Source organism: Capricornis sumatraensis, chromosome 10 (assembly GCF_032405125.1).
Source record: "Capricornis sumatraensis isolate serow.1 chromosome 10, serow.2, whole genome shotgun sequence".
Taxonomy (NCBI): Eukaryota; Metazoa; Chordata; class Mammalia; order Artiodactyla; family Bovidae; genus Capricornis; species Capricornis sumatraensis.
Genome location: NC_091078.1, coordinates 29,039,834 through 29,058,935, shown reverse-complemented (window position 1 = coordinate 29,058,935; position 19,102 = coordinate 29,039,834). Strand labels below are relative to the sequence as shown.

Here is a 19,102-nt window from a genome sequence, read left to right as displayed (position 1 = left end):
AAAGCTTGTTTCTTTTCTTTTTTTTTTGACAGGATGTAGTAAATACATACAAATTACATAAAAATATTGAATAAATTAAGGTTTGATACTAATATTCCTCACTACTGAAATGTATTTTATAATTTAATAATATAATGTGGAGAAAGGGCAAATCATGTGGGTAACACAGCACCAGAAGCCAGTGGCAACAAGGACAGTATGGGGCTGAAGAGCATTTGGGATTTCTAACTCTTGTGGGTTCAAGGTGGCTGGGACGCTCTCCAGACCAACAACTGTGGGCCAAGGAGCCTGCCGAATGCAGGAGATACAGAGTTCCTCCCTGCAAGGTGCTTAGTAAGGGCACGGATCCAATACTAACCCACCCACAGTCACTGTCTACCTTTGGCAGGCCTCCTACTTGCTACCAACCTAAGCCCATCAGGAGAGAAAGGAGAGTGAAGCCAAAAAACAGATCAGGGAAGAGCAATGGGAAATGAGGGTAAGAAACTTTTACATTAGATACTCACTGAAACTTTTTTTCCTTAAAGTCAGATGATAAAAGGATTAAGTAAGTGTTCATTCATCAAGGTGAATTTCTTTTTTTAACAAACAGGAAGATTTTCTTTTACTTGACATGAAAGTTCTTGTGCCAAGAATAAAATACATCATTACTAAAATTCAACTAATCATAAATTCCTAGAAGTTTCCTACTTATTCATAGGGGCTTCCCAGGTGGTTCTGTGGTAATCAGTTATTCACGGTTATCAATATTCAAAAGAGACCAAATGTGCAGCTCATTGGGTTTAAAAAACTGAACTGTGAATCCTATATTAATTTTACATGCATATTATGATTTGAGTATAATACTTAGTAATATCCCATACAATATGATTCTGTGTCATATAATCAAGAAAGGTTCATCTTGGGCTTGCTCAAACCTGAATTGAAGGGGAACCATGAATCAAATCCCTTGTTTTATAAACTAGATACTCTTAAGATTTCCTTTTGTATTTTGAGATTTTATGAGAGTGCTCACTATTCCTTTTTGTAATTAAAATATCCTAGAGGATATTTCTGCATATGAATGAGAAGGAGTCCCATAATAACCTACTATATATGTGTGTGTGTGTGTGTATACACATTTTTTCATAAAATGCAAATGCAGTGTTAACTTTTTTTTGGTCTCACTGCACAGCATGTGGGATCCTAGTTCCCTGACCAGAGATAGAACCTACACTCCCCTGCAGTGAAAGTGTCAGTGAAAAGTGTGTAGTCTTAAGCACTGGACCGCCAGGAATGTACCCCCTCCAAATTATTTCAAAGCAGCTTTTCAATTGACAGGGGCCTACAACATGGAGTAAAATAGCCCAGAAACCTTAATTAGGATTTTAGGAAAAGGTAGGAAAAAAGAAATTCAAAGTTGAAACAATTCACTTTGTAGAAAATAAGTGTAACATACACTGGGTCATGGAAGGAGATATAGAGCATGTCTTCAAAGTCATTTAACCTTAACTTTGCACATAGAAGTGGTCCATGCAATCATTTGGCTACGAATATTAAATCTTCTGTGATACAGGTACCTTTGATGGGGAATATATATACGATACTGTGTTATGAATTAAAAAGCACAATAGCAATGGGAGTGTTATCCATGAGCCCCTTGCTGGATCTCCTCTGTGAGTGCCCTGAGAACAAAACATTTAAATCTGCCTGCACGTTGACAATAGTGATATTGATATTTCTCCATGTTCCCTTCTGGTTGCTAAGAGATTTACATTGGACAGACTCTGTTGTACTAAGCATTTTGATCCACAAAGCATTTGCTTCAGCTCAGTGAGCCCAGAAACTCCCTTTGGCTCACCCCTTCCTTATTTTGCTTTCGAGTCAAACAGGGGACTGGGCACAAGGACAGCAGACCTGTCGCTGCTCCCCCAGGACACGGCTGTCCATAAACCTGGTTCGGCCAGTAAGTCTTACACAGAATATCGACATTAATGATGAAACTATATCTTTATACAAATTTATGTTCCTGTCCCTGTGTTTCTTAGAAGCCAGTTTATCATGTCGTGGGGGTGGAGGAGGGGGATGAGCATAGAGAGGTCAAAGTATAGTGACCGACCCACAGACAAACCTAACTTTCACAAAATTAGACCAGAACCTAGTAAAACAAGGCAATTTGGTAACAACTCTGCTGTGTGAGGCTTTGAAATACACCTGCTGAAAATTTCCTAACTTAAGTCTGTACTGCTGTGAAAATATGTTCAAGAAGTTTTTTTTGCGAGAACCCTGAAGCAGGAAACACCTATATTTAATGTCATGTGGCAGAACCACCGCAACTCTCTGAACTCAGTCTCAGAAAGTCTGCCGGTAACAAAAGGCATAAAAGGTTTCTCTAGACCTTCACTTGGAAGAAAACAGCAAAGGCCCTGAAAATATTCATGATCACTCCTGAAGGAAGGTACATGTGGTGGATGAAATCTGCATGTCATTTGCAAGGCACGTGCATCACTGCTAAGAGCAAATTAAGAGGATCTTTCCCTTGGGAATTCTCACAAAGAGACATAAAAATGCTTTATGACCTGACTTCCATATTCAGATCACAGAGTTTTAGTCAATTTTTATGAACTGTCATGGAAGAAAAGTGATTTCGGGCCTCACTCTCCAAATCGGTATCTAGGATTCATATTTAAAGGCACAGCCCCCCAAAGGTAAGCACTCTCAGGCTGTAATTAAACACCAGTGACCCAGAATATTCCTCCTATTTGCTCCCCTGCATTAGAGTATCAGTAGGGGATGATCAATGCCCATGCTCGGATCTAAAGCAATCAGTGCTGAAGTCGCTGCCTTATCATGGGAATTCCTGCATTCAGCATAATCACTCTCAGCCAGTAGAGAAAGACAAACCTCTGTGCTTTCAGCAGTATTTAACAAAAGAAAAGTTATTTCCAGCAGCTTATTTCCACTGCACAACCTACCTAGGAAGTACCTTATGGAACTGAGAGTCAGAAGGAAAGAGGGAACCAAAAAAGCAAAGCAGGAAATGACTTTACTGTTACGTCTTTAAGGTCACAGATCTGCCTGAAAATGCACACATGTGACACAGTTCTAGCACAAAAGCTCCTTTTCCATGAGACAGAACTGTAAGAAGTACAAAGGCTGCTTCTCCGGTCTCTCCCTCAATTCTAACTCACCGCAGTGCATTTAACCTTGACTAGGCTGGAAAGAAACTACTTTGAACTCCCTTGCAACACCTTTCCATGTCATGGAAGTATGCCCATGCCTATGTAAAGGGCAAGCCTTCCGCATCAGCACTGCAATCCCCCCACACGGGATAAAATCTTCCCCTGCCTTGCCCACCCTACACCCATGGTCTACCACAGGGTTTCTATCATCTGTTCCCAATTTACACACCCAACTTACACACCCAATTTATACTCTACACCGCATGTAAAAACAGCCCTGAATGCTTCTCCCAGATGCCAAGAGGAGATTAAAACATAAAGGATCCAGGCAAGATCTATGCACTGGCATACATAGCTACCTTTTTCTTCCGATCCCGGGACCGTTTGCGGTGTTTCCTTTTTTTCTCTGTCTCTTCTTCAGCATTGATTTCTAAATCCCGGTTTTTCTTTAATTGGGAGGCCGCATGAGCCATAATGCATTGAAAAGGACCCTCTCAAGCACGCAGGGCTTCCTGGTAGAAGGTGATATCCTCAGGCACCTTTAATCAGGCTTCCAGCAGCATTCCAATCACTGGAGAGAAACCTTGGACTCCAAGCCGGAAGACATTCAAAATGCCAAGATGCTGGAGAAGCTGAAGCTTTAAAAACCCCAACGATGGTTTCCAGACTTCATCCTACACCTCCCTGTACCTGAACCTTTACACGAGAGTGCAGCCATCGTAAAGCATTTACCGTAGTGAAAAAGACAGCTGGGACACAGGAAGCTGTATTATGGCTGTATCCCCTGCCACCAGCTGGAAGTGTCTAAGTGATTCCTCGGAAGGGGGAATGCTGCAAAAGATGCTTCTCTGAAGGGAAAAAATCAAGAGTCACCGCACATGCAGGAGCAAAAATCCAGCACTAATTCTGAAAACCTATTTTAGAAGCCTTCGGAAAAGAGGCAGGCTGCAATTTATACACCACCACTAGGTCTTCACAGAGCAGAATTTAACCCGTAAGAGAATGGAGCGGTTCCTACTCCAGTGTAACTGCTGATGGTGACAAAATATATAAAATAAGATTTTACAAAAGACACTCGATTTTGCTGTGGAGATCCTGACTGCATGATGGGGAAAACAATGCAGGCATTGCTCATCTCCACACTGAGGCCTTTATGCTCAACTATCAGCCTAAATGCATTTTGTGGGGGAGGAATTCACAGAAGGGCCTGTTGTCTTTTAAAAACAACATGCTGATTACAACACATCATACAGCAGGCCGTGAGCATGTTGGTGTAGGGAACAGATGCCTGATTCAGAGGGGTTCCCCAGGACTCTCCCCTCCTGAGGTCCGGGGGTCACAGAAAATCTGCGCTGCAGTCAGGGGCTCCGAGTCGCAGAAATGTGGACTCGGCGTTCATGTGCGCTTCAATCACCTTACTATTTTTGCCACCTGAGTCCTCAATGACTGCAGCTTCTGAATATTCATGAGGTGAAGTGAAGCAGCAGAAGGGCTCAAGGCCTGCTGGGCTATCTTCTGCTAGGATGCACGCACTGGAAGAAATTTAATAAGTTAGGAGTCATTCATATACACAGCACATGGTGGCCAAAACATGGCTGAAATGTCAGTCTGGACCTGAACTATTCTAGGCCCCAGTGAGAAACCTTAAATTCCCCAAGTAAATGAGCAGGGGGAAAAAAGATGATGCTTCAGTGAAAAGACTTAGTGTGTGTGTTTCTAATATTGAAAGTCCTTGACTTTGGAAATCAGTGTGTTTTGAGTTTGCATGGGGTGGTGGTGGTGGTGGTTCAGTCGCCAAGTTGTGTCCAACCCTTTGCAACCCCATGAACAGCAGCGCGCCAGGATTCAGTTCGCAGGACTGACTGTTAGAATGTGTGGAGGCCGAAGCATGCAGTCCAGAGGGGTTGTGCAAGGATTTGGTTGTAGGTCCCTGGAGCTGCTGTTCACCTGCTTCATTAAGAGCCCCAAGTGTAAGCTCCTGCCAACAACTACTCACTGTATTTCTGATTTGGAGACCAAGAACTTTCTTCATTCTTCCCTAGCAGGGGGACTTACATCTTCCCTTGGGCAGCAAGAGACAATGGAGAGCAAAGGAGGACCACGGCCGTGACCTACTACGAGTGGAGTGAAATAGATGGCCTCACTGTGAGCCATTTGAACATCACCGTGGCCCGATATTTCTGAGGGCCCACTGACACTTGTGTGCTTGCTTTCCCACAGAAACTATTTACATGAAGGAAGAGTTGTAGAAAAGTTCCCAGCTGCCTACAAAACCATCGTCTGACAAAAAAACAGGGGCGGGGAGGAAGGCAAGGGATGAAATGTAACTCAGATCCAAAAGCAATAAACTGTATTTGGAGCTTCATAATACAAATAAATGTTTTTCTATCAGAAGAAGTTTTTCTTGTAATAGTAATAGGTGGGGCAGAAAATATAAAAAGTTATACTTTTGTGTGCTTGCTCCTGATATTAACCATCCTGGACTTCTGAGGAATATTCACAACATTTCCTATCCTTATTTTCAGCAAGCTGAAGAGGATAGCCAGCTAAAAAACTGGCTGATTTCCCACTGGTTCCAGGATCTTCTCGTTTCTTCTTCCTTTATAGATACTAATGCTACTTTAAAATGTTTTTATAAGCACACCTGACCAGGGTAACTTTGCCATTTAAGGCTGGCAAAGCTACTGTCCCATTGATCTCTATCAGCAAAAGCAAAGATGGAAATTAGGAAAACACGTCCAGGTATTATTGGACACATTTCTCTCTGGAATAATTCTTTGCTTTCCCAAAATGTTCAGAAGTTGAGACTAAGTCACAACTTATATGCCGCCATAATATGATTTTTTTTAATAGTGGATTTTACAGTTAGTCGTCTCACCAAAACTAAACTCTAAGTCATAGCTCATTTAAATTTCTCTATTTTACAGAAAATATGGGCTTCTGTTTGCCACTTTTAAACTAGAACTTTAAATAGCAAAACTGCCAAAAAAGGCAGCTCTGTGAGTCCTAGGATTTGATAGTATTATCACTAAAGTCTTGGTCCCTTTCTTCCTATCCAGCACACACCCTGATATCAAGCTCCTGGTGCATTTATGTATTATTTATTTATTTATTGCAAAGGCATTTACCCAAGATTGCCACAAACATTAGCATTTGTTCCTCCCAAACTAAATTCACAGTTCTAACAGTAATTCTAGAAAGCAAGCTCTTATCGTAGCTGAAACAACCAGGAAAAGAACTTTCAAAAACTTAATTCTTTGCCTGAAGTTTTATAAAACTTTTCTACTTCAGTCTCATGAGATTGTTCTCTTCTGGGTGATGATCCAATTCATTCAAACCTTCCAAGCAAAACTTTGCAGCTGGTGTAAGAGTAGGTCTCCAGCAGAGGGGCGGGCCTCTGCAGCAAGAAGGAGATGCAGAAACAGCGTTAGAGAAAGCTGCACCTCAAGCAGTAATGCGGGGTCCACCGGGGAGCTTCTCCAGGCCTGCTCCCTGACACTGGCATGAGGGTGTAAGGAACAGGGCTTGCATGGGATGGAGTGGCCCACCTGAGGAATGCTGAAGTTACAGAAAGTTAAGGAACAATTTCTCTCAAGGGAACAAAAAAGCTATTCCGGCTTTATACAAATTCCAGGTACAAGAATTCCTACACCAGCTTTTCGAAACAAAGTTAAAGACTGATCTTCCAAAATTTTATTAGCTGCGGAAATCTTTCCTTTGAATAAGCCCTACAGGACAGGCATTGAGAATAAACCAGAGAGTGAAGATACCTAGCTGAATGGAAGGGACACTGTCTACAGCCCTAAGTTTTAGACTTCCTCAACCTCCCACCGGAAGGCAGGCTGGATGAGCACGGTTTGAAATTTGAAATCTGGCACTCGGCAGCAAGCAGTCCTGATCTTTCCCTGGTGTCTACCTTTGATTACAGAAATTATATCAATAAGTGATTCCTTTTAAACCTTCCTCTTAATCTTATTTAAATTAATTCCTGATTTCTGATCAGAAGTGACATGTTTCATTGAGACCTTCTTGTCCTCTTTATTAGAGTGTAAAACTAGTACAAAACAGTAAAAATCACTTTCCAGTTTGGCATCCGGAATAATGGCTATACCCCCAAATAAATTCTAATCCAGGAATCAAAATGCTGTGACTAAAATATGCCAATGAAAGTAAAACCAAATCAATACACTGGACATTTTACCCAAGCTGTTTTCTCCTCAGTTTGGCAAACACCTTGCCAGGATTCCAAGACAAGTTTTGATTATTCTTCAGCCAATTAATAACTTGACTACTCTCGCTTGTCATTTATACTGTGTCTCCACATTGCTCAGCTGAGTTGACACACAAATAGTGTATTTGATTTCTGTGAGCTGATACTGTCTCTTGGTGATCTTGAAGTTACAACAGTTTCAAAGCGCACTTTGAAAAAAAATAGGACATAGTGATGTGGAGAAGTGGAGGGTGGGTAGTATATAAAGAATGGGGGAGGGGAGAAGGAAAAAAACGAAAAAGAGCAACGCTGCCAGCCGCCAACGAAGCTGCACCTTCCCAACCCTGCCCCCGGCTCTTGATAACAAGGAAAGTGCATGTTTTGATGTGATCAGAATTATTTCATGCTGCACCCACTTCAGTTTTCTCAGGAGCAGAACAGCCTCACCGTAAGAGAGAGTCAAAATATTTTTCCTTCAGAAAGAAAAATGGATCCATCGTCACTGCATTAATTTTGGCACCCCAGATAAAGATGATGTCAAGAGATCTTGAGCGGGCTCTAAACAATGTGGGGCACAAGAAAGAGAACAAGCACTGAGCCTGTCAGTGGTTATAAATGACAGAAGGCACCCTAGGAAATGCTCAACTCACAGCCACAGGTTATTCTTCATTTTCAGATGAGACACATGGGGAAAAAAGGCAGGACTAAATCGTACAGAGGGACTGGTGGTCCTTTTCACACTCCTCAGAGTGGGCGGCACCTTTGGATAAATAAGCGCTGGCCTTGGTTCTATCTGTCTTAGTACTTGGTTTGCCCTCCGTCCCTGGAGCAGGCTGTCTGTCCAACTCACCAGCATGACCTCAGCCTGGAGCCAGCCAGCTGGTCCAAGCTGCCAGCTGCTTCTGCCACCTCCCCTGGGGGGGTGGGGGCAGGTTGCCGAGGATGGCTCCCTCGTGGTCTCTCCATCACACACACGCTGGCCAGCAGAAAGAAGGGGATCCCTGGATGTGCATGAATGAACCCCCATAGGCACAGTCCCCAGACTCTGTCCCACCCAAAGGAGGGAGCTGGCAGTGCCTGATAGAAGAGTGAGCAAGAAGCCAGCACCCAAAGTTCCGGATGAACAATTGTACCGGACAAGTTGCTTCCTCCCTGCAGGCCTGGTCCTTACAGGAGAAACAAGTGGAACCAGATGACCACAAAGACCTCCACAAAGGAGCCCCAAAATCCAATGACCTGAGGTGGCAGAAGGTGGTACACGTTTGAAAGTGAAGAAAGACATTCAAGAAAGGTTTATTTAAGAAGAATTTATACAATTATATGTATAGGATAAACAGGTTTATTCTTGTTTACAGGATAAACAAGGTTCTATTGCATAGCACAGGGAACTATAGTCATGGTAACCCATACATATGATGTGAGTTATATATATGGTAAACCATAACGGAACAAATATGAAAGTACGCGTGTAACTGAGTCACTAGCCGCACAGCAGAAATTAACACGACACTGTAAATGGACTACTTTGTTCTTGTTTAGTTGCTCAGTCATGTCTGACTCTTTGCAACTGCAGCCCACCAGGCTCCTCTGTCCATGAGATTACTTTCATAAAATTTTTTTAAAAATCAAAATGCAGCGTTTACAACCTGGGCTGGCCAAAACAGTAGCCACCAGCCCTATTTAGCGATTGGTAATGAAATAGTACTAGTGTGACTGCAAAACTGAGTTTCTAAATTTTATTTAATTAAGAAATTTATATTTAAAAACATTCTCAGTTCAGATATTGGAACACATTTAAGTCTTGGAGTAATCTGGAAATGTGAATTTACTTTTTCGCTTTTCATTTTATAAAAGATCAAGTATTTCTGATGATAATTTAGCACCCACATTGAGATGTAAAATACACACTGGATTTCAAGACACCATGAAAAAAAAGCAATGTGAATTACCTCAGTAATAATTTTATATATTGATTCATGCTGAAGTGAGGATATTTGGATATGTTCAGTTAAATAAAATATACTAAAATTAATTTCACTTTTTAAAGAGATTTTTAAATGTGTCTATTTGGAATTTAAAATTATGTATGTGGCTCCCACTACATTTCTACTGGACACTGACAGTCTATATAAAGAGCTTATCTTAACAAAAAGAGAGCCCAACTTGCCAGCAGGTATTATCCTGCAGGCAGGTATTTCTCCAAACAAGCATCAGAAGATACATTATGCTTTCCACATGAAATGTTAAAGGACAAAAACACGTGATGTTCTCAGGCACTTGTGCTAAAAGCAGCATTCACATACTCATGGACTCATTCTGCTGCTCACCACATTTGGCATCTGGGACATACAGGTGACTGGGACTTGGTCCCATTCCTCAAATCATCAGTGAGAAAGACGGACAAGGAAACTGACAAGTATAACACATATACAGGTGCTGTGGAAGCAGCTGTGTGGACCTGTAATACAAACCCAAGCGGCAAGTATGCAGAACAATGCTTTCTAGGTCAGGTATAAAGACTCTCTTTCCTATCCGCAGAATTTACAGTTTCACAGTTCAACACCTCACATTCTTAGTCGACCTGGCCAACTGTCCATGCTTGAGCAGACAATGCAGAATTCCCCCTAGAGCCCAGGCACTGTCATAGATGCTGGTGATAGGATGGTCAGTAAGATGGATGAGGTCCCCTTCTCTAAAGCTTTCATTCTTGGGAGTATGGGGTGGCAGGAGTCATCCAGTCAACAAATCAATGAAGAAGAAAATCTCAGTCACAGTGTTAGGAAAAAAATGAAGAATATAACTGGATTGAAAGAGTCGAGATGAGGAACAATTGTTCACGGGGCCCTCTGCTTTCTAGTTTTAGATCCTCAAGATAGTGAGAAGCCAATTGGGTTGAGTTTCCATTGTATTAGGCTAATAAAGTGAAAGTGTTAGTCATTCAGTCATGTCAGACTCTTTGTGACCCCATGGATGGTAGCCTGCTAGGCTCCTCTGTCCATGGAATTCTTCAGGCAAGAATCCTGGAGTGGGTAGCCATTCCCTTCTCCATGGGATCTTCCCAACCCAGGGACTGAACCTGGGTCTCCCACCTTGCAGGCAGATTCTTTACCCTCTGAGCCATCAGAGAAGACTTTATTAGGGTAGCAATTCCTCCCAATTAGCCCTCTGAACCAAGAAGCTGAGCACAGTGGCTGACAATAAATGTGAATAGGCTCAATTCAAATATATTACTGAAGATAAAATATGTTTCTGTATTACTTTTCTCCTAAACTATCTGTATAACTATAGCTTCCATCAGTCTTTATTAACTTATAGTTTAATAAATATTCCAAAACGGCTGACTTTTTTACTCCATTACTCTATCAAGTAATGGAGTAAATTCTCCTATGTATCCATGGAATCAAGTCTCAATGTTTATAACCAAACAGTGATATTTCACTGAATCCTTGTAATTTAATATTTATATCAGAGTCATACTTAAGGTGGTCCAAAGGGAAGAGAATGCAAACACGCAAGAAAGGCAAAATAGTTCTTCTCTTAACTTTGCTAAAAGTAACTGTAAGACTTTAGAGAAGCCCCCCATCCTTCCTGAGTCGCTGGTTCCATAAATGTAGGGATGGAAAGGAATTCTAAAGTCTCTCCTCTCTGCTGACCTATGTGCTCTGGAATTCTGAAATACAGTCACGGTAGGATGCAATGATTGACCTATGTGGGCTTCCTCTGCTGGTGTGTTTTGACCAAGACACAAAGAAAGAAAGTTCACTTTCAACACATTTCTTTTAAGAGACAACTAAACGGCAAATGTGTGAAGAAGCAGAGAGGATTTGTAGACGTGGGAAACTACTGGCCGACTCAGCGATCATTTGCTGACCCTGAATATAAGAGAGAGCATGGTGTACAAAAGAAAGCAAAGACTTAGTTTTTAGAGAATGGAGTATCTAATTAGTTGATTCATGATGTCATATTCTAGTGACCATGAGTAGGATCAAGCAGCTGAACACTATGCCAGGTGACATAGAGGAAGTCATAGTAAATAGCCAAATATTCACATTAAAACTCATGTAGCAATCCTATATCATATTGCGGACTGTATCAATCAGGCAGAGATTTTGTATGGCCAAAAAGAAAAAGAAAAAGACATTTTCTTGGATCTGGAACTGATTTACTGCCGTAGAAGGAGATACATGCAGAGTTTATAACTACTTCCTTCTGGAATGGAAATAACAGTACGTGCTCCTTACCAGTATGTTTTCAAAAACTAATGTTTATGAAACAACATAATTACCACAAAAGACAAAAACAGTACATGTGCACACAAGGTATTATCAAGTAGGGGCAGACTGTACTATAGACTGGCCCTCAGGGTTCCTAAATATATGTGCAACTCATCCTCTTCCTTCTTGTCCTACAAACTTGGTAAGTCTTGGAACATTTCCTCTTCCATGTTGATTTAAAAGGCAAACTGTAAATCAGATAAATTAAACTTTCTATTATATGGTCCACAACTTGGCACCTTTTTACTTGTCCTTCCATTATACCATACCAAGATATAATCACAAGAGTTAGTCGAGTAGGTACTGGGACATAACGTTTTATGTTTGGGAAAAAATTTATGAGGCCCTTTTGAAAAAGATAAAAGTTTAGAACAATTTTCTTTTTCAACCAATTATCTCCTAAAAGAAAGGGTGAGGTGGGGAAATATTTTTGCAAATACTGTGAGGTGTACTTTCATCTAGGCAGATTTCATCCAACTCATTTTTTTTTGTTCTTAATATCTTCCATGGTAGAGATCAGCAAACAGTTTTGTAAAGGACCAGACAGCAAGTATTTGGGGCTCTGCAGGCCATCTGGCTTCTGCTGTACCTGTTGGACTTCCCTGCCCTCGTGCAAAATCAGCCAGAGATAGCAGGTAAATGAACAAATATGGTTGGGATGCAATAAAACTTCATTTGTATATACTGAAATTGGAACCTGGGTCATCTTTGTGTGACCATTCTTAGTATGCAGGCTGTAAAAAATGAGGCTGATCCCCTGGAGAAGGGCATGGCAACACATTGCAGTATTTTTGCCTGGTGAATCCCATGAACAGAGGACCCTGGCAGGCTACAGTCCGTAGGGTTGCACAGAGTTGGACACAACTGAAGTGACTTAGCATGGCACTGCATACACAGAAATACAATGTGTGTATTAATTCCTTCACTTACAAATATATACTGGGCACGTCTTTTATTGAAGTAGCATAATTCTACATGTGTATTCAGGACGCCCAACAAGCACTCAGGAGAGTGAGAGTGAGATCAATTTGCAGTAGGACAGCTGATTCCATCCGCCATTCAATTCAATGGCCATCTGCCCCAGAGTGAGCCTCCAGCAGGACCACAGCCACGCTATTCTCTGTGCAATGCCTAGGATAGACATCTGGTTTACTATGTTCTCTTTCCTTCCCTGGGGTGGCGACAAGGCAGAAGCAACTCTAGTGTTTTCTATTTTATTAGTAATTTACTATTACATTCTAAATATTTCCTACTAAATTACTTCCATTACTTTGCAGGGCACAGGAATAAACAAATATTTATGGAGAATCCTCTCTATTTCCAAAAATGTGCTAAACTGAGTCAGAAATTAAAGAGAAAATGCATAACCTTTAAAAAAAACATCAGAATCATGCTCATGGACATAAATGCTTCTTTTTGACATTATTTTATTAAAAGAATGAAACTTGGAGGTTTGTCAATAGTTAATGCCTGGACAGGGAACCAGATCTGTCAATAGTTAATGAATGGTGAGAATTTCCAACAAGGATGTGGCAATTGAAAATGCGGAAGTTATGGGAAGAACAAGCTTAGGTCCGGGACCCACAAGAAACTCTATCCGTTCTGAAGGAGAGTGGATTGTCCTTTAAGAAATGTCAGATCGGTTTGCTCCCCTTCATCTGCCCACAGCCTCCTCCCTCCCCGAACACATACACTAAAGTGTTAGTCAGAGAAAGGGAAAGCCAGATGGTTTGGGGGATTAGCAGTGAGGAAAGGCCCAAGTTTCACCTCAAGGTTGTTATTAAATTCTAGCTCGCATTGGCAGGGATACAGAATTCAGGCCATCTGAGAGCTCTTTGGGAGTCTTGGTCCAGTTCCTAATGAGCAGGTGTTGACACGGAAAAGGCTGCCTGTACATCGGCACTGCAGGCATGGAGCACTGCAGCTACCTGGGTGTTACCTGGACGGTGCCCCATTCTCCCCAAGACTTCCTCCCGCCCCAGGAAACCATGCTCAACTCTACACACCCAGCCACATTCTGCTCCTTCTGGCAACAAACCTAATAAAAATCCATCAACCAAACAATTTAAAGTGTTGACTATTCTGCAGATGTGGTGGTTTGACGACACTCTGCCCCACTTTAAAAAAACCTCTCCAGCAAAGTCAGATTTCATTTGGGTCCCAGAAAGCTTCAACACCCCCTTGAAGACGTGCTTATTCATTACAGATGACACACTATATTAACCATTTCTTTTCACTTTTTTTTTGGCTGCGCAGCATGTGGGATCTTAGCTCCTCCCACCAGGGATCGAGCCCCATGCCCTCTGCACACACAGAGTCAGGTCTTAACCACTGCACTGCCAGGAAGTCTGTATTAATCATTTCTTAGATCGCAACTGGTCTCAACAGTCTATTCAAAGAGAATCAGACAGACATCAAGACTTCCAATACAGGGTTTTGTTTTGTAGCCCTGTTACAATCTAGGAGAATTTGGCTAAACCCTATATTCCACCAGGGATTTACTAAATAGAAATACCACTGTACTACAGCTGTGTGCAACATACGCTTCCCTGTCAGGGAGCACGTCAATTAGGCTAGCAAGAAATGGCTAACACAGAATCGTGGCTAGCAGTTTAACACAGAAGCAATACCCATGTCTGCTTTTAACAGTAATTGTCTAGCCAACAGATTTTTTTTAAAGACTCTGGATCCCATGATTATATGAGCTTTAAGAAATAAACAGGAACATTGATTCTGCTTCCAAACCGAAGTTTACAAGCCTGTTTCACAATGGTGATGTTTAAAAATAAAGACATGATGGTTTTTAGAGAAAAAGTTCCCCAGTCTTTATGAGATCTTGTGAATGTTAAGAGCAAAACAAAAATTCTAAAGGAACCACTCCATTTCATGATGTTGTGTTCTCCTAGGGTGGCAATAAAGCCAGCCTTTTGTATACTCAGATCATCTTGAGTTTTAGGTAATTCTGTACATATTACAAGGCTCAAACCTCATATAGAGAGTAGCGACAAAAATACAAATAATCCTGAAACTGTAAATCAGTAGGGCTTTTTTTTAAAGTAACTTTTATTTACCTCCCCCCATATCATCCATACATATTCATTCTAAAAATTGCAAATCATGGATTTTAAAAAAAAGGAAAATAAAATCCACTTTGCCACCATGGCTACTCATGTGTTAGAATGACTATTACCAAAATTATAATCTACCTCCGGGATTACATAACAAGTGTAGGCAAAGATGTGGAGAAAGGCGAATCTTTGTGCACTGTTAATGGAAATGTAAATTAGAAAACAGAATGGACGTTCTTTAAAAACCAAAAATAGAACTACCCTGTGATCTGGCACTTCTACTTCTGGGTATACAGCTGAAGGAAAAAAAAAAATCACCATCTCTAAAAGATATGTGTCCCATTGTTCACTGCAGCATTATTTACAATAATCAAGACATGGAAATAACCTAAGTGTCTATCAACACATGAATGGATAAAGAAAAATTACACATATCTGCACACACAAATGGAACATTTTATTCAGCCATTATAAAAAGAAATTCTGCTGTTTCTGACAACATGGGTAGATGGTGAGGGCAATACGCTAAGTAAAATAAGTAAGACCAAGAAAAACAAATACTCTATGATCTCACCTACATGCGGAATCTAAGAAAATCAAACTCAGAAATACAGAAAGCAGATTAATGGTTGCCATAGAAGTAGGCGGAGGGTGAGTGAAACGGACGAAGATGGTCAAAAGGTACAAACTCTCATTTACAGGAAAAGTTCTGGAAATATAACACACAGCATGGCAACTAAAGTTGGTAATAGTGTATCGTATATTTGCAAGTTGCGAAGAGAATAGATCTTAAAAGTTCTCATCACAAGAAAAAAGTTTGCAATTTGTAATGTGATATTAACTAAACTTATTGTGGTGATCATTTTTCTATATATGCATATGTCCAATCATCATGTATACCTAAGACTCATACAGTGCTCTATGTCAACTATATCTCAATAAAACTAGAAAATCATATTACCATCATGCAGAAATAATAACCATTATAATTTTGCTGTATATTTTCCCAAGATTTGTATATATTTATATATCATTATATCATATATATATATATATATATATATATATATCACTTATATATATCATTATGTACCACAATATAATCACACAAGGGCTTCCCCGGTGGCCCAGCAGTAAAGAATCCACCTGCAATGCAGGAGGTGCAGTTTTGATCCCTGAGTCAGGAAGATCCCCTGGAGCAGGAAATGGCAACCCACTCCAGTATCCTTGCCTGGAGAATCCCATGGACAGAGGAGCCTGGTGTGCTATGGGCCATGTGGTTGAAAAGAGTCGGACACGATTGAAGTGACTGAGCATGCATGCATGCATAATCATAAAAGTAGCAATAAAATCTGCCTTTAAATATATATATATATATATATTTACATGTGATGAAACTCCAACTATATACAATGAACATCCAGGCAGCTCACTAAATACTCTTCCATAACTTTTAAATGGTTGTATAGTATTCCATGTGATGAAAAATGCCATATTTAAAAAAAATTCAGTCCCCTTCTATTAGACATTTAGATTAATTCAATTTTTCCATGAGAAAAACAATGCTGTAAATGACTACTCATATGAGTTCACATACCCATAAGTAACTTAGGATAGATTTCTGGAAAGGCATAACAAATTTGACTTAATGGGTAGACTGTATACTTAGGGACTGATTAAAAATACAGTTTTTTCCTATGTCCAAGAATTTCTCTATTGATGGACAGGATGAGAAACCTAGGGAAATATATTACCTATGCTAGGTAAATTGACTACCTTTCTTTTTACTTATAATTTATCCATAGTTGAGAATTATTAAGAGCTGGACTGTTTTTATAAGCCCAAAGTCAACATATCTATGATAATTTTATCAGTGTCACATTTTGAATTCCTCAAGGACTATGGAACAAAAAATGCCTTGAATCTCTACTGGTTTGGCGTTGTGTAGACAACCAAAACTTATACTGACTTATAACACCAAAAACACACATAAATAATCAAAATCTTCTGAAGTATTAATGGGAGGAATAGTTTTGCTCTTGATGAGACACCAAAGAACTTACTGTTCTGTAAAATCCAGAAAGATGCACAAAGATTATAATATCACAATACAGATAAGATAATTTAAACAAAATTGCCAAATTCATAACACACATGCTCACATGCACATAACAGTTGCTCTATAATAAAACTCCTTAATATGTGAAAGATTGCCAAAATGGTAATAATGCTCCCCTAACCCACAGCCACAGTTATTTGGATTTGGTAGTAGGTCTGTTTCTCCACCTTGAAACTAACTCTGAATTGTTCTTATGACTTACTTTGGTCAAAAGAATGTGGGGGAAAAAGCAACTATAGCCCTGCAGAGGTTAAAAGGATTTTCACATTTTCATTCTCTCCAGGAACACTGCCGATCCACCACGTGAATAATCCTGAGTTAGCCTGCACAATGAAGAGACCACATGGCCCACCACCCTCATTGCCCCAGCCAGAGCCTCAAGTCCCAGAAGCAGGGGCACCTGGTGGATTGGCACCTGAGCAAAGACTCCTGTGTAAACCTGATGGACTCTAAGAACTGCCTAGCTGATCCTAGTCCAGATGGCCTACCAGAAGCAAACCAAATGGTTATTATTTTAAGTTATTAAATTTGGGGTGGTTTGTTACACAGCGCAACTGATGCCTTAAAAGTCAAGAGAATACAAATTAAAATACTAAGAATTAAAGAGAAGGCAATGGCACCCCACTCCAGTACTCTTGCTTAGAAAATCCCATGGACGGTAAGCTGCAGCCCATGGGGTCACAGAGTCAGACACGACTGGGCAACTTCACTTTCACTTTTCACTGTCATGCACTGGAGAAGGAAATGGCAACCCACTCCAGTGTTCTTGCCTGGAGACTCCCAGGGACGGGGGAGCCTGGTGGGCTGCCGTCTATGGGGTCGCGCAGAGTCGGACACGACTGAAGCGACTTAGCAGCAGCAGTAGCAGCAGCAAGAACCAAAAAGGAACTATCACTATAAAGCCTACAGACATTAAAAAGATAAGTGAATATTACAAATGGCTTTTTGTCATAAGTTGAAAATTCAGATGAAATGGAAAAATTTCTCAAATAAAGACTACTCATCAAAACATACACAAGATTAAAAACTGAAAATAGAGTTGTCATCACTTCAGTTGTTCAGCCGTGTCTGACTCTCTGCGACCTCATGCACTGCAGCATGGCAGGCTTCCCTGTCCATCACCAACTCCCAGAGTTTGCTCAAACTCATGTCTATCCAACTCATTGGTATTGCCAACAAAGGTCCGTCTAGTCAAGGCTATGGTTTTTCCTGTGATCTTGTATGGGTGTGAAAGTTGCACTGTGAAAAAAGCTGAGCGCCAAAGAATTCATGCTTTTGAACTGTGGTGTTGGAGAAGACTCTTGAGAGTCCCTTGGACTGCAAGGAGATCCAACCAGTCCATCCTAAAAGAGACCACTCCTGGGTGTTCATTGGAAGGAGTTGATGCTGAGGCTGAAACTCCAGTTTCACGCCATCCAACCATCTCATCCTCTGTCGTCCCCTTCTCCTCCCTCTTTCAATTAGTTCAATTTCCCAGCAAAAGGATCTTTTCAAATGAGTCAGTTCTTCTCATCAGGTGGCCAAACTATTGGAGCTGTCATATGATCCAGCAATTCCACTCCTGGGCATAAACTCTGACAAAACCATAACTTGAAAAGATACATGCCACCCCCACCAGTCTCCACGTAAATACAACCAATATTTACAAAAGCTGGGATATGGAAACCACCTAAATGTCCACCAACAGATGAGTGGTGGATAAAGAAGATGTGGTGCAAGCAAATACTATGCAGCCATTAAAAAGAATGAAATCACAACATTTGCAGCAACATGGATGCAGCTAGAGACTATCACACTAAGTGCAGTAAGTCAGAAGGGGAAAGACCAACACTATATGGTATCACTTATGTATGGAATCTGAAACATGACACAAATGAACCTATCTATGAAACAGAAACAGACGCACAGACACAGAGAACAGGCTTGTGGTTGCCAAGGGTGGGCAGGTGGGGGGAGGGAAGAAAGGATTGGGAGCAAGGGATTCCCAGATGCAAACTAGTAGAATGGATGAGTTATAAGGCCCTACGGTATAGTACAGGGACTAGATTCAATTTCCATTTTGGTTTATCAGGTGATAAGACTATACATATATATGTATATAAAGGATACAGGTATGTATAACTGAGTCACTCTGTTGTAAAGCGGAAATATATTAGCTAATGTGTATTCAGTTCAGTCCAGTCACTCAGTCATGTCTGACTCTTTGTGACCCCATGAATCACAGAACGCCAGGCCTCCCTGTCCATCACCAACTCCCGGAGTTTACCCAA

At 40.8% G+C, this 19,102-nt stretch overlaps 1 protein-coding gene across 1 annotated transcript in view; it reads right to left on the bottom strand.

Moving 5' to 3' along the window:
• The window catches only part of ANK3 (ankyrin 3), a 375,510-nt gene extending 371,876 nt beyond the window's left edge, over nt 1–3,634 (bottom strand). Inside the window, exon 1 of the mRNA XM_068982038.1 lies at nt 3,521–3,634. Within this exon, the coding sequence (XP_068838139.1) occupies nt 3,521–3,634 (114 nt within the window). The remainder of the gene's footprint in view (nt 1–3,520) is intronic.
• Between the last annotated feature and the right edge of the window lie 15,468 nt (nt 3,635–19,102).